We start from the raw sequence: 17,031 nt of genomic DNA, 5'->3' as shown, positions 1-17,031 counted from the left end.
AGTACAACTCCACGCTGCAGCACAATAAATGCTGTTGACAATGCAACAAAATGCATGCTATGAACAAACCTTCCACCAGGTGCCAGTCTGTAGCCGTGCAAGGACAGCAGAAAGCATCACTGATGTCATTTTACTGTCTAAACAAGGGAAAACCTCACAGAATCTGACTTTTCCCTTTTACACAGCATCCCGTTGATCACACTTGTGCCAAAAGGTGACAAATAGGGTCAAAAGTGAGATTTGAGCTGCCTGTGAAAATCAAGAGTATAAAACAGGTGGGAAGGAAGTAGTTATTGCCAGCTAAAAGAATCGAAATTAATGTTCGGTGAACCTGAGACGGCTTGTGTGGGTGTAGGTGTGCATGAACCACACTTCACTGCGAGCAGGAGGGAAAAGCAGCGCAACACAAGTGAGGCACGTTTCCTGCCAACGTCCTCTGCATAGGAAGCAGGCAGATGAAAAGAGGTTTCACTGGCTTCAGCGCGGCTCTGTAATGCAGCTCAGCGTCTACATCAAAGCCCATTACATTTGAAGAATGCCACAGCTTTTCTGTACCAAATTGATCCATCGGCTTGCACCGACTCCCCGCTTGTGTATGACTGAGTAAGGATGACAGGCGTTTTGTAGGAGTTATCGCAAAGGGAGAACTGACTGTGGCTGTGCTTGTGTGTGTGTGTGTGTGTGTTAGCATGTGTGGCTGTGTGTTTGTCTGTGTGTCTGTGTGTTTCCCTGTTCTTGTATTTCTATACTTATGAGGGCCAAATGTCCTCACAAGGATAGAAAGAAGAAGAAAATCCTCTCTAGTGAGGACATTTTGGCTAGTCCTCACTCACAACAGGCTACTTTGGATTTGGACTTGGGTTTAGGGTTAAGGTTAGAATTAAGATTAAGTTTAGGTTAGAAATGCAGTGGAGAGAATTAAGGTTATAGGGTAAGGGGTTAGGGAATGAATGTCGTCAGTGAAGGTCCTGAAAAGCATAGTAATACAAATGTGTGTGTGTGTGTGTGTGTGTGTGTGTGTGTGTGTGTATGTGAATCTTTAATAATTACCCTCCATAATTATGGAACAACTCACTGGGGTCTTTAGGCAAGGAGAAAACGAGCTAAAATAGCATAGCCTGCCCTGTGCAATATAGAACAACAGAAACAGTAGCTCCTCCACTACCTCTCCAGCGAGGCACACAGCGTCAGCAAGAGGATGAATGCAACTCTGTTGTCATAGGAACAAAACTTAGCCTGGCAAAGCTCAATGTCAAGAGTAGGATTATCAATTAGGAAATGGAGAAACTTTGTCTTTGAAGTCAAAAGCATTTTGTTTACCTTAAACGGCATGAAAGACAACACGCGGTGAGCTAATTCAGGGAGATATAAGTGTGGAGAATTGAAGTAGAGTGAAGGAGAGAGGGAGATAGTGGGAGAGAGCTCAAGTTGCCAAATCTGTGTGTTTTTCTGCAGTGCTCAATGCCGTTCTTCTTTGAAGGATTAGAGTTTTCTCTGAGGATGTCTGCGTGTGCAGGGGTGCATCCGTACGTTTGTGTGTGTGTGTGTGTGTGTGTGTGTGTGTGTGTGCGTGTGTGTGTGTTTTCCTGTGAGGTTGAGGCTGATAAACCTTGCTTGTTTCTGCCTTTGTATAATCCCTTTGAGTGTCAACAAGATGATAAACCCATGAGTACGCTGTTGTGTGACAGTGCCTCTGAGAGCCAAGGTAAACATATCGGCCACCTGCCTCTGTCAGCGCCCTGGGACACATTACCAAAGCACTGTTATAAAGAAGAGCCAGAGAGACCAGGAGAGACAAAGAGACCCGTCTCAGGGAGGCTTAGGAGTCACAACTCTTTCCTTTCTTCTCCTGAAAGTTGCTACTTATCCCCCAAAGTTAGACACTTGTTTGATCCAAGCCTTAAACTTGTAATGTTACCACTGAGGGGAGCAAAAGAACTTTACCTTCCATGTTGCATGACTGACAGTTTAAGCTGTCGAAGAAGATGGATGACTTATCCCTTTGCCCCGGCACAGAGAAATCTCAGAGGCAAAGAAAGCCCAGGAAGACTGGCCCAGATTGAGCGGATCTTAGAACATTTTAAACATAGGTGTCCTTCCATCTCCCGGCAGTCCCAGGTAGAAAATAACAAACAAATGAAGCGGATCGGGATCCCCGCTGTGAGATGGAGGACAGGAGGAACGGGAAGCAGGGGGCCGCTGCAGGAAACATGATGTCATGCGACTGGCTCACTGATTCGTGGAGTGATCGCCTGCTGAGAAACACACCTGGCTGTGGGACTGGTTTTGCATGGTGCTCACAAGTGTATGAAGTGGTCTGTGCGTGGTGTGTGCATGTGTGTGTGTGAGAGAGAGAGAGAGAGAGAGAGAGAGAGAGAGAGATCAGCAGTGTGTGTGTGTATTTGTTTCTCTATCTGTATGTGGTGCTACTGTGAGCAATACATGTCTGAATTAGTTAGCGTGTGTGTGTAAGTGTATCTGCTCTTCGTCTGATCTCACCCTGATGAACTCTTTGGTGGAGCCAATGACAAGAGCTTTTGAATGCTGCGTGCTGAGAGATCAGACAGCAAATCAGACCATGCTCTCAAAGTCCAGCACATTGTGGAGAAAGGCAGAACAGAGACATTTCTGCTTAAAGGAAGGGGAGACAGGAAGATAGCAGACATAGGGGAGAGATAACTTTGGAATAACAACCATCTGAATAATAAAACAGAGTGATAGATCATATCGACAACATGTCTGGGCAAAAGTAGCCGATAAAAATATTATTTGGTGGGGGGATAAGAAGAAGGCGGCAATGGGCAGGATCATTATCGTTATAAAGATGATGAAGAAAAGAAAAGTAGAAGAGGAAGAGGAAGATGAAGCGGAAGGACAGGACTCAAAAAGGAAAAGGAGATAAGAAAGAGGATAGAGTCAATTCCGTTTGATAAATATGCACATTTCTGTAATCAGTCCATTTCATCTCATCACCTGGTGGCCATAATTTCAGCGGTAGCAATGAGTCATAGGGGAGTGCGCCTCACCCCGGGTGAGTTTGGGATTTAAGTTTGTTGAGGCAAAGGTGTGTCTGGAAGATAAGGGGATGTCTGAATAGAAACAGCAGAAGCCATAGCTGTGGAAGAGATCATATTTACTGTTGAGCCTTTGGGTTTTATCGTTACAGTAAGTCCCATAACAAAGGAACAATGCACGGCGGCAGGGAGAAGTGAAAAGTCAGATGGGACCTGGAAGAAAGAGGGAAAGAAAGACAGACAGACAGAAAGAAAGAAAGAAAGAGAAAGAAAGAAAGAGGGCCCTCCCTCTTTCTTTCTTTCTCTTTCTTTCTTTCGGAAAAAAAGCAATACAATTAAGTTTATGCAAGTTTTTGAGAGAAAACTTTACAAGATAATTTCAAGACACTGCTATTGGCTTACTATCGCCATAATCCGCACAAGCCTCACAAAGAAAATGATAAGATACACGTTGATCATGATGCAAACCTTTGACTGATATTGTGGATATCAAGCTCAAATAAACAAATCCTAAATGCAGTCAGAAAACCGAGGCCCGGTTGTTCAGCGTCTGAAATATGGAATGTGGGCATCAACAGCATGGCGACTCTGACTGCTATGAGATTAGGCATCTCAACGCTGAGCGGCGAGGCTTGCTCAGGTTCTGCTGTGGCGGCGTCGTGGAGGCAAACCTGTCGGCCCTGGTTACCGTTGCGTTGGTAATCTGCTCACCGGGCGTTTTCTAATTAGATCACTGTTGGACGCAGACATCCTGTTTATTCAGAGAGAAGTTTGAGAGGTGTGTTCGTGCAAATGTCTAAGTGTGTACATATCTGTTTGTGCATCTGTAATTCATATGTCTGTGCATGTGCATCCTTCGAGGTGTATGTGTGTTCATGTGTGTGTGTGTGTGTATTTAGCCTATATTTTCCTCACAATCTGGCTTACATTACAAAGACTCCACTGAGGCTTCTGCACATAAACAGCCAGAAGACGTACGCAACCACAGCAACAAACATCCCTCACATTGCTCATATAAGCACTTAGTGCCACTAATGAGACTCATATATCAATATTTCCACTGGTTTAAAATGTTGGAAATGCTAAAATGCTGGGCCAAAACATATTTAATAAATGAAACCATGCAAACTTCTTTTCAAGACTGCAAAGTACAGATAAAACATTCTGTACAGCACATGTTTAAAAGCAATATCTTTGCAAATTTGCTCTTACGTTGCTTGGTAGATGAGACACGATCCATCCTAATGCTGAGTGATAGAGGCCTGAATCGCCATGACACACGGTCGCATCTGTCTCAGGCTGAGCAGTGTGTTCCCTGTCACAACGCAGCGGGCAGAAAGTCGGAAGTTTGGAAAAACTTCATTAGATCTTCGCTTCCCCACAGGTGTCTGCAGCAGCACTCAGTGGGAAGTGAAAGATTCATCGGGAGGACGTTTTTTCTTTTTTTGAGATATTGGGAGTTTTATCATGTAGTGGGGGGAACCATGGGAGGCTGTTTGAGGGGGAGCTTCAATAATACATGCTTTCAAACATCTGAGGGAAATCTGTCTTTTATAGTCCCACACAAAGAGATATGGAACTGCAGCAAAGAGATTTCTCTCTGGGATGAGAGAGGGGGGAGGCTTTTTGGCTGTCTATCGTTCTCTGTGTGCATGAGTGTGTGTGATTGGTGTGTGTGTGTGTGTGTATGTGTGTGTGTGCGCACACCTGACTGTGTGTCTGAATATTCATATGCCACTGTGTGTTTTGTTTATTGTCATATCTGTTTTGCATAAGGGAACACTTAACGAGCCATATGAAAGTACTTGAAAAGCGCACAAAAAAGCTTTAAAAGGGCTCAAAAGCTACTGAAAAACACAAGAGAACATATTTGAATAGATAGGTACCCATACACATGCCATTACTGTACAGCACACACACACATGCACGCACTCACACGTGCACTCCCACAGACACACACACACACACACACACTTACAAAGCCCTGTACTGGAGCTCTGTAAGTGCGGTGTGTGTGTTTCCTGTGAAGGATTTGCAGAAGATAGCAGTGAACATAGCGCAGGATTTCTGTCATCATTGAGCACATGGGGAGAGGAGTCTGCCTAGACAGCAGCATTGACAGATTGCATGAATAATTTAGGAACAAAGTGAGAGGCCTCATAGACCTCTGAATCACTTCCAATGACAGCTGCCTGCTCTGACTTTGGCTCCTCTCTCATCTTTTTTAATGCATATTATTTCCATAAATTCCTCCCCTTACATCTTTAAGCCGTGTCCAGACGCAAAGGGCATAGTGCATTAATCAGCAGAATCTCTGACACTCAGGCAGGGCTACGGCCTGAGAGAGAGGGTGCAACCACGGCATTTAGGTAACATCACAAGTGGATGGCTGGACTACACTGCAAAATGTTTCTTGCTGTTTTCTTGATGCAATTAAGCACACAGTATGTATTGGGATATTGCAAGAAGGATGTGTAGAAGAGCTGAATTGAAGGGAAATATCATCACAGTGTTTCAGTTTGTTTGCACCCCACTGTTAATACAAGATTAAAACCACGTGGTATTATCCACATGGCTATATGTGAGGATGTGTGGCACAATGGTGGCACAGTACAATGGCTTCAAAGAGATGCACAGTTAGATCATCTGCATTGTGTAAAGGGCAGCAGACAGTCGTCATTGATTTGCAATTTCCAGTCGTTCACCAGTCAGATACAATTGAGGAGGGGGTCAGGAGGACATTGCAACATATTATTGGACTTGTTGATTTCACAGCCTGAGAAGACTGAAAAGGAACGGTGGGAAGAGAGGAAGATGAGGTGGAATGAGAGATGAAGAAGTTTCCATCTCACAGTCATCAATTGAGAGAAAATCGTCTCACTGCAGTCCCCAAATTACAGAATGCAAAATGATTGAATGATTATTTGAATTAGCATAATCATCACAACTGGGGAGACAGTAGCTTTGTTTATCTTGCAATTATTTTGCTAGCAGAAGCACTTGAATGCCAATCTTCACCAGGAAATGCAACTCTGAACAAAACTATGTGCTGGCCTGGGAAGCGTCTCATTTTTCTTGGTATCAGGTCATGGGATGTCATGAATTACATTATTGCATTGCATTTGCAGCCTTAGCACTGAGGAACCCAAATGTTTAAAGTTGTTTCCACAGGCAGGCAACAAACTGGCCCACTCCACTGCACCATATTTGAGTTAAAGCCAAGCTGCAGGGGTTGATACTGTATTCACTTGAGCTCATGATTAAAGAGGGTTTAAAACGCAGTCTGGAGGGTGTGAGAGAGAGAGTGTTTGTGTGTGTGTGAGAGAGAGAGGGAGAGAGAGAGAGAGAGAGAGAGAGAGAGAGAGAGAGAGGATATGGTAGTCAAAAGGATTGCAGGACTGCAGTATCCAGGGCTGCTGCCTTGCTCCAAGGTGTTTGGCCCGACATCAACTTTGGACAACTTGTCCCAAACACACTGACTTCAGAAGTGCACTGGAAATCACTTCTCCTTGGCAACCAAAAACAATCAAGGTGCATGCAGCCTAAATCCCAATAAGCACTCTATAATCCCCATACCCTTTATTAAAGAGTGACCTTTTTCTACATGGATTTATGGAATAAAAAAAAAAGTCACCAAATCCTATGATTTTTAAATGCCCTTTTTGCACTAGAAGTGATTAGAGACAGCATTTCTGTTCCCCATGTCACGTACAGAGGGACCGGCAGACGGGCCTACTGTAATCTGCATTTTCTCCCCCCCTCTTTCAAAGGGGAAGTTGAAGGTTTATTAGAGTTGGTGGCCTGTGATTGTGTTTTAATGAGAGAATGACTGCGAAGGGGAGATAAGGCACCCAGTTCAGGCTGAGAGGTCCTTGGTGGGATTAGAATAATCATCAAAAAACGCCATGTCTTTAAAAAACACACAATGGGAGAGGGCTGCTCTCTTCGTTCTCCACTCCTCCACCCATTCATCCCTCCATCCCTCCATCCCTCCATCCCTACACCAGTCTGTCAATTGCCATTCCAGGGCGATGGTCTACTGCTTTGCTGCGGAAATTTTCTCTCCTTACTTTCTGTACCAAATCTGCCGTTCTACAGATTAGAGAGGGACAGAGAGAAAATGCGGTGCTTAGTGTGGAGAGAAGGGTGGGAGATGTGAGGTGTGATGGATAGATAGAGAGTGTGTGAGAGAGGGAGAGAGGGAGAGAGAGAGAGAGAGAGAGAGAGAGAGAGAGAGAGAAGGGATGGGATTATGTGTTGAATTAATACAAACTCATGATAAAGACGCATTCAGATATAAACAGCATCATTAGCCATCACAATTTCAGTCTTTTTCTATTCCTGTGTAAACTTTATCTCCATGTGTCCCATACTGTTCGCTGAAAAATCAACCATTGCCTATGTGTTACATTATATACAGTATGTCAGCAGTGTGAGATTGTGGTGGTAGGTCTCGTAAAAATTGTGTTTCTATCCTGTATCTGTCTTGCTTTGGCACCGCATTGATTCTTTCTCAGGTGTTGTAAAGCAGATCAATATCAGAAAAGAGAATAAGGCAGAACCACAGTGCAGCAGTGGTGTGTAGCTCTGCATGCTGCGCCTGCAGTCTTTCAGTAAAAACTGGGATTCCTCCAATGGCTGCATTGTTGACGTGATGCGACTGAAATATGTGATGTATTTAGAGTGCAGTGTAGTGTGCTGAGAGGAGAGTACATTTTTCCTTCCCCTCTATATCATCTCTCTTTATAGCTTGGAGCTTGGAGCTAGTACATGCTGGAAGCAGGTTGAATATGTGAGATGCAACTTCTCACGGCTCTCCTGTGGATTCTATACAGTATAATAAACCATGGGCATGAATTGCAAATGATGCTTTGTTCCTCGCTGTGAGACTTTTGACCAAATGTGAAACTGGGGTAAAGCTGCGGTCCTTTAACAGGTGGAGACAAAGAGAGGAAGATGATAATGATGGCAGTTCCTCTGGCTTGACTGTAAAAGAGTCAAGCTGGGCCAGTGATTGAAAATACAGTGAAGCTCTATATCTCTCCCGCACCTCAAAGGGAATGCATTAAGCACCACTCGTTTCCCCCCGCTTTGCCGCTGTTTAATTATTGATGAGGACGGCCCGATCCCAAAGAGAAACTGAACTTGTGTTGGAGCTCTGCAAAAACCACCACCTCACCACATTATGCTAAGGGCTTCTGGCCATTGTGTGGAATGGAGAGTGTGCATATTATGCAGAGTTTCTTTGTGTGTGTGTGTGTGTGTGAGAGAGACACCTCCATTAACATGTGTGCATGTGTGTATGTGTCTATGCTTGCACCAAACTGATCTCATCATGCATTTATGCAGATAATTGTGATTTGTTTTTAATCACATTGTCCTCCCCCATTAACTAAGCGATGGTCATTGAGATCTGAGTGGAAAACTGAGAAGGATTTCAAGGCAACAAGTTGTGATGTCACAGAAGAATGGTGTTTAACGTTGATACCGAGCTTATAAAAGCCACACATACACCCACAGTCACACAGACGGTGCACAGAGATGTCATGGATGGTGTTGTGTAACTTTCATTCCAATTTTCAAACAGAGAGGTGTCAACCTGGCTGTGATAAGACGACAAAAGCCCACAGGGGATGGGGATATGTGAACTCTGTTCAACTGGAACTCTCCCTTATTTACTGCTCTTTAAATGCTGTTTAAATCAGACCAGCTAATCTGAAAGGCATTACCGATGTTGATTTGTGTGTATGTGACACAGACAGAGAGAGAGAGAGAGAGAGAGAGAGAGAGAGAGAGAAAGAGGGGGGGGGGGGGGGAGAGAGAGAGAGAGAGAGAGAGAGAGGGAGTTGGCGGCCCCTCTCTACAGGGAGAGGGGATTATGTTTCTCTGCTGTCATGCGTTCTGACATTCAGAATGTTATTAAACTTCAATAGGCTGAGCTCAGGGTTCACTGATTACTCTTACTGGGGCTGAATCCATTATTCAGGTTCTACTTCACGCTGTGTGTTTACCAAAATCACAAACACACCAGCATACATTACACACTCATACATACAGCTGCACATGCACAAGTGCACAGACACATATGCATGCATGCATATGCATGTTTCCCCCCAAGTCCCCCCCAAGACACAACAACACACATATACACACACGCACACATTAGAGTAAATGCAACATTACTGCAGTAATGCATTTTAGGTAATGTGACTGTCATGGCAAACTTGATTTGTGTGCCTACTAAATATGCATTAGACGAGGGGGTAGGAGAAGGCTGAAATTCAGAGTTAAGAATGTTTCTGTAGTGATGTGAATGTCTCTCAAAGGACCTCTGACATTGAGAATAATGAGAACAGAAGACTATGCACTAAAACTGAAGAGATTACTCACTCAGACTTCTTCAACTGTCCCTCAAGTAAACCACCGCCAACTCATATCATGAAAAAATTCTCTTTTGTCGTCCAAAAGTCCCTTTTTGTACAAATGAAAATGAAAATTGAACGATTACTTTGCACTGAGGTATTTCAAGTACGGTATTCTGGCCTATTGAGTGAAATATTACATTGAAATGGAGGGTATTTCCTGCCCCTTTGATTTTGACCCTATCCACCACAGTGATTGGCTGGAGTCTACCTGGGTTGTGCAGAGAGGCTCCCTAACTTTGATCGCTGTGGAAAGTAGCCCTGCTCTATAATCCCCTCATCTGTCATTCTGTCTGAGGCAATGTGGGTCGCCATACATCTCTCCCTCACTCCCTCACTCCCTCACTCCCTCACTCCCTCCCCTGTTCTCTCTGTCTCCAGTGCCCATTTACTACCTCTATCCATCTTCCCCTCAAGGCCTTATGCCCTCGTCCACCAAGATGGACAGATGGGGAGCAGAGGAAGGGAAGGTGGGTTCAGGGTGCCAGCTTTCCCTAACGACAGGAGGGCTGTCAGGGGAGCAACTTTTTTGTTCCCGCCTACGAGGAGGCACATATCTCAAACTGGGGTAGTTAATCGCGAAAGCATCAGACTAGCAGGCTCTCTCCTATGATTGACTGTCACATTCAGCCAGTCCCATGGGTGCCCCTCAACACCACAGACAAGTGGGAGGACCAATAAACCTGATACTGGATAATAACTCATCATAACCTCATACGTTTTCATTTACAGAGCAATATAGCTGCATTACCAGTTATAAATCAACAGTTAATGTGATGAGTGTCTAACTGCGAAGCCACAAACTGTGAACCTTGATGTGTGTCCAGACCACTAAAGTGCTGAAGCAATATTCATGACTGTCCTGCCTCGGGCCAGCGTATCTGTGTGTATCCACCTGTGTGTGTGTGTGTGTGTGTGTGGGTGAAAAGACATACATGTGTATGGATAAGCTGTAAACCAAATAAAGCATTAAGACTGTCCTGGGGCGATCCCTGTGTATTATCGATGCAGCGTTAGATGCCGTCTTCAGATCTCATCTCGCTGTCTAGTTCATGTATCAGGAGTGCCAGTCAGTCAGGCAGTGCAGAAAAGGCCCAAGGGCTGGATGGAAGACTGAGGAGCGGTGCTACATACTATTCAGTTGAGTTTCAGTCTTGTGGCATCTCTGTGGGTGAAGTGCGCCTTTATGTGCATCCATGTCCATGGCTTTGTGCATGTCTTTATGAAAGGAAGAAGAATCTCCCACACACAAAAAAAAAAAATTGGCAGTCATTGCCTGCAGCTGCCTCCGGGTGAGAAAGAGAGGATGGAGGCAAGAGAGCAAGAGTGGCAGAAAAAGAGAGAAAGGTAAAAAGGAAAAAGTAATGAGAGAGAGCCAGCACCCATGGGTCTGTGTGTGACTCTGCCCTTGTGCAACAGACTGAGGTAATCTACTCCAAAGAGGAACAACTGTTTCGTACCCAATGGCTGTAAGACTTTACTCTGTCCCTCCAACCTGAGTTGGCAGCAGTGTCTTCACCAGTATTGATTTCCTCTCCTTCTCTATATGGGAAAACATGCCTCACATGCCAGAGGACACATTGCAAGAACATTGGGCTACCTTTCTTCATAACAACAATAATGAAATGCAATGGGAGAGGAAGAGAGTTTTGTGGATGGATCCGATTTAGAAAACAAAAATGCCCACAGCAAAAATCAATAAGGCCGTCCCTCGTTGGAAAGTTTCCAACGAAAACCATGAAGTAATAGGTTTATATAGGGGACAGTCTTGCCTTACACAGCTTCAGGCATGAAGGGAACATTATGCATATGTGTGTGTGTGTGTGTGTGTGTGGGTGTCTTGGTCTCTTAGAAACTGGCCTTGTTGCTAATCAACTGTGCCTATTAGGAAAACGTGTGAAGATGCTTATTTGTGTGTGCATGCATGTGTGTGTGACCACTTGTCTAGGTACGGTGCTGCTGCTCATCAACGCTTTTCTAATGAGAGACAGAAAGTGTGTGAGATCTGCACCTGGACACAATTAGCCAGCGCCCACTTTCAATTATGCTGCCGGCTGGAACGAGATGCTCTCACTGTCCTTTTCTTTCATTGCTCCGCTCTGCTCTCTCTGTCACTGTAGGCTTTTCACTTTCTTGTCACATCAAAATCTCTCCCACACTCCCACATTATATAAAAGCCTCCCTCCCTCACCACCACCACCACCACCACCACCGCCTCTCTTCTGCAGCGGGTGTTCCCGAGCATCTTCACTGTGTTGCTCTTTTCTCACAATGACACAAAGAAAGCATCTTCTTTCGTTTTTTTCCCCCTGAAGATGTAATATAACAGGTTTCAAAGGGCATCACCATTTTAGAATGTGATTCACTGATCCTCACAGATCCAGGACAGATGACGCACCCAATTTTAATTTTAGATAAGGACCAATTACTGCCTTTCATTCTCCCCAGTAATAGATCAATTATCGTCCAAGATGTGAGCACATGGGAAGCCGGCAGTGGCAGTGTGCGGCGACTCCATGAGTCCAGTGGGACATTCCTGGAGGTGTGCAGTCAGTGGCGGACCAGTAGAGAGGGAGCACTTCATGTCTGAAGCCACTGGGTCAGCAGAAACTAAATTAGCATGACTGATGTCATAGAAAAGCATGCGGAATTGGCTGAGCACTGGTACTTGAAGTGGGACGACTTCACTAAATGTTAAAATACCACCAGTGAAGTGTTATGACTCCAAAAACACCTAGAGAGAGAGAGAGAGAGAGAGAGAGACAGAGAGAGAGAGACAGAGAGAGAGAGAGATGTTAATTACAGCATACAATAGGACTTTGCCAGTCAGAGAGTTTCAGAGTCAGAGAAACAGTGGGGCCTTTCCGCTAGTTGATGTCACTAATCATAGGGTGTGACACAGCATGACATCCTGCTATCTCTCTCTAACACACACACACACACACACACACACACACACACGCACACACACACACACACACACACACACACACACACACACACTTCAGCATATTGATGCTACATTCTGTATTTGTATCTCCATAATAATTCCATCCTCCCTAGCAGGCTGAACAATAACATTGGAGACAACCATGGCATGAAATGTTTCCTCCAAAATCTGTTTTCCCTCTCACACACATAGATGGGATTTCTCATGCAGTATTTATGCAATTTCCCCAAAAAACAGGAAAAAAATCAGTGGTAGATGAACACCAAGAAAGGTACTCTGTGTGCAGGGAAGTACCATTGCAGTGGAATACTGTCCCCAGAAATTAGGTTACTTCCACAGTTACATGAATAATTCACTACAACAAACACAATATACTCAGGGCAGCGGAAAATAAAGTCTCAAGTGCGTATTCTTAAAGACAAATGTCTAAAATCATATCCCATTTGCCCTGGGCATGGGGTGAGATTTATTGATCCCATGAGAAAATAAGCAAACAAATGTACATAGTTTATTCCTTTATTCAGTTACAAAAGCATGATGACTTCTTTCCAGGACACTTTGGCTAGAAAAAAAGTTTATTTCTCAAAAGTCTGATTCCTTCTTTTTTAATCCATGAATGAACCTACATATTGACCATCATTTTTATTTTTAAACTCAGCAACACCTTTCGATAGTGATGTTTAGAAAAAACAGCAATAATGATGTTTCCGGTGAACAAATTGTGTCACTTAGATTCTGGTAGTAAAATACTGTGAAAAAGGAAAACGACCAAAAAAAAAAAATAAAAAAAAATAAAATGGTGTTAAATTTCAAACACTAAAAAAAACACCAACAGGAAATCCTCTTGAAATTGCAACAAATTAAAATGAGACTAACTCAAAACTGGTTTGAACTGGTTAAACAACATTAGCGTCTACACATTATTCAACATCAGTATGTTTTTTTTTTTACACTCTTCAAAGTGTATAACACTTTGTGGCACCCCAACTCTCCTTTATAATACAAACATTGAGTGTCTTTTTACAAATCTGTTATGGCATATAAAACATCTTTTCAAAGGTAAAGCCTCCACTGAAGAGTGTTGTGCTGTGTCCTAATTAATACAACATCAGCAAAAGAAGACGCAGAGATGAAGGAAGAAAGGAAAAGTACACACGCGTTAACTAATTTAGGTACACTGAGGCATGATGGGAAGGAGGCCATACATTTTCACTGGGAAAGGAGAAAAGCCTTTTATATACATAATAGGTGGAGATATGTATGACTTCAGTAAACTCGGACTGCCCATCTGCCTTGCTTGTATGACGTGTGTAGAGAAAGAGAGGTCATTCATTAGATTTGGTTACTGTGTTGTGTAAAGCAGAAAATTAGAAGAAACAAAACCAAACCCAACCAATTGTGGCAGTGGAGGGCGAGCGCTGCCTTTGTACAGGAGCTTTACCCCAGCTGTGAAATGAGAGGTCGCTATAATGTGCGTTAAATAATCTAACATCGAACTCTAACATCGAACAGCAGTGAAAATCTTATTTCTAGCAACAACCACCCAGTAACTTCAAAGGAAAATTCCGCCCTTGGATACTCTTACACTGTTTTATATCATTAATCCGTGATGTCCGATGCATTCCAGGGTTTGTTTGTTTTTTGCAATGAAGTGTTGTAATTTGCCTTTTTGTTGTACCCACTTTCCCTCAACCTGCCTCGTCTACTTCTCCTTCAGTTAATGATTTCCTACATCTCCCAGAATGCCTTTCTCCCAGAGAATGTGCCTGGACTTGTTGCATTCAGCTGTGGGTTATATGTGCAGGTGCAGAGATCAATAGCGATAGGGTTAGGGTTTGTTATGAGGCCACTTCTTCTTCTTGTACTTCTTCTTCTTCTTCTTCTTCTGCTTCTACAATGGATTTCTCCCTGTATGATTGTTCGGTGTAAGATGGTGAATCTTGAAAGAAGCCTTTGCTCTTTGATTGTGAGGGGCTGCACAGCAAAACCTGATGTTTACTGTTGATGTTTTAGATAGCTCAAGGTTTTTCTGCTATCTCGATTGAAGCTGCGCTGAAAATATCTCGACTTGATGTCATCTCATCTACATTTATTTGGTCAGTACTTTTTTTCTTTTTCCTCAGGAATAGCAAAGATAGCAACCAAATTGACCCAGAAATGCAAGGTACATCAATCGCCAACAGCAGTTTGCTACCAGTGTTAAAGTGTTTTAGGGTGGATTTTTCCTTTAAGACCGACACGCTGTCCTTTGTCATCTCTGCCCTCTACTGTCCTGGGCCTGCCACCCTGATTTCTCTTCACCTGACATGATCTGAAAGAGAACGCTCTAAAGCAGAGCGGGTGCAGCGACCGCTGTAACCTTGAATTCCAATAAACACCGATAATAGTGACTGTGAATCTGTCAATCACAGCAAGTGTTTCAATCCCACCTTCCTGAGCCAGCGAGCAACAGAGAGAGGAGGCCAACTTTCCTTTTATAAGCCGCACACAGTCTGCGGGGGATATGCCACTAGCAATAAATTGAGAGGGAGAGTGGCTCGACTGCCTATTTCATTAAAACTGAATACAGCTGAAAATACATCACAGAAGGAGTGACTAAATTATGCAGCAAGTACTCTAACAATAGTTTGAGGATTTTTTTTTGTTCTGCAGATTATGTCTGATCTTGTCAATCTCTGTTCTTTATTGGGTGCTGCAAATAGCCACCCAGACATATGAATGGATGTGCCATGACTCAGAACAGTAGAATACAGTGTAAGGTCACTCAGTACTGTACAAAGCCACAGATCAATGTATCAATGTATTGATGCCTTTTCTCTGTTCTCCGCCTCAATATGTAAAACAGTTCAAGGTCAGCACTTCTACATCAGTCTACTCTGACAGTATTTGTGATCAGTAAATGTGCAAACTCTTTGTCTACTGGTTAAACCAATGACTACAATAGCAACAAGTGTGTAGTGTGTCTGTGTGTGTTTGTGAGAATGGTCATATGGCACAAAGACAAGGCATGGCGTGTTTAATGAGGTGTAGCAGCAATGCATGTTTTGTTGTAGCCTGGTTAATCGCTGATTTAAACAGGATTAACCTTCAATCAAGGAGAAATCAAATCAACTACTTTTGACGAAGCTCTTTGTGCTATTACCACAATGTAAACTGTATATAATATCATAAAAACTGGATATGCTACACTGAGCATTGTGTCCGTCCAAAATGGTGTGTAAATGTGAGAGTGAGAGAGAGGAACAGGAATGTCCCAAAACAATATCAAATCATCGTAAGAGTCACAAGCGTTTGTCCTCCTCTACCACATCTGTGCAAAGACATGTTCCGTCAGCCATCAGAAAGCATCTAGGTAGTAGAAGATCAGCAGTGGAGGTGAAGATATTGCACACGCAGACTAACGTCAACAGCTCCATAGAAATGGCACAGCGCAGGCGTCAACATTGAAGAATAGGCCAAGTTCTTTTTTTTTCTTCACATAAATGAACACCGTAAAAAATTCATAAAACACGCCCCACTGACGGCTTCTTTATTGCAGCACATTTCCCTTCGTTTTTTTTTTTTTTCCAATATTTCTTTTTCAAACATCCTCTGATTAAAAAAAATGTTATGAGTCTGTGTTGTTCATAGTTTATAGGGAGCGGTTCGACAGTGCATTTTGGCAGTAAGTTAAGTCTTGTACGAGTCGGGCAGGTTGACAGCCAGGAGGATAGATGGGTCAAACCGGACAGCCATGATCGGGAGGTCACAGAGTCTCTCCCTGCCCCACCCTGCCTGCTCCTCGCCGCCAGGGAAGTCATGTGACGATCACATGCCGGAGGCACCCAGTCCCATGCTGGCGGTGTGGCTCATACAGGGCAGCGTCTGAACGGTCTTGGGGAAGTCATGGGTGAGGATGCGTCCGTTCTCTCCGCCGCTCCCGTTGCCGCTCATCCTGGTCAGAGTGGAGCAGCGCATGGCGTCATTGATGGATTGCTGTCAAAAACAAACAAACAAACAAACAAACAAAAAAGTCACCCTACAGTTAGCCGTAAACAGAATGTGTGTATCCTCAAAGGCCTTTTGGCTATAGAAAAACAAAGACAAGACTGCAGAATGTTTCAGCTACAAGGCCTTTGCTGCATGCAATTCTAGTCTAAGTTACTAATTACATGAATATATGAGCATAAGCAGCTGTTTATGTTAGTGTCTGAATGTGGTGTTGGCGTGTAAAGAAGTTCAGGAGTAGAATGAGCTGTTAGGAGTCACAGGGTGTTGGTTTTCATCCTCTTTATCTAACCCTGAGTGTTATTCGCGGGTGGTAAACCACGGTGCTGGCCGATGTGCATCAATGTCCTAATTTGTAATAGGAGGAGCAGAGCGGACGAGTGGGCAGTAAGAAGGGAGCTGAGGCTCCACTCATTGGTTTAATAGCTCCATTCTCCAGTCTATTGCAATAAAAGCCAGTGGGCTCGAAAGCGGAGCTAATGATGTGTGATGTACGTGTGTGTTTTTGTGTGCGTGCGCGTGCGTGTGTGTGTGGGCGTGTGCACATGTGCATCTGTGTGTTTGGCGTCTGCCTGCATCCCCCTTCTATAGCTGATTAAATTCAGCAAAGCCAATGTGATCTGGAGCAACCTGTGAGTGCTGCATGGGGATTGGAGAA

General features: G+C 43.8%; 1 protein-coding gene across 5 annotated transcripts in view; it reads right to left on the bottom strand.

The window, feature by feature from the left end:
- Nucleotides 1-12,903: 12,903 nt before the first annotated feature.
- The window catches only part of gria1a (glutamate receptor, ionotropic, AMPA 1a), a 57,235-nt gene continuing 53,107 nt past the window's right edge, over nt 12,904-17,031 (bottom strand). For 4 of the 5 annotated variants that reach the window (XM_071903653.2, XM_071903663.2, XM_071903670.2 and 1 more), the window contains one exon: nt 12,904-16,365. In XM_071903653.2, the coding sequence (XP_071759754.1) occupies nt 16,194-16,365 (172 nt within the window). In that variant the 3' untranslated portion in view covers nt 12,904-16,193. The remainder of the gene's footprint in view (nt 16,366-17,031) is intronic. The other variant, XM_071903643.2, reaches the window with a different exon arrangement.

The sequence above is a fragment of the Centroberyx gerrardi genome, chromosome 16 (assembly GCF_048128805.1).
Source record: "Centroberyx gerrardi isolate f3 chromosome 16, fCenGer3.hap1.cur.20231027, whole genome shotgun sequence".
Taxonomy (NCBI): domain Eukaryota; kingdom Metazoa; phylum Chordata; class Actinopteri; order Beryciformes; family Berycidae; genus Centroberyx; species Centroberyx gerrardi.
The sequence above is the reverse complement of the archived record's forward strand: the minus strand, read 5'-3'. Positions and strand labels throughout refer to the sequence as shown.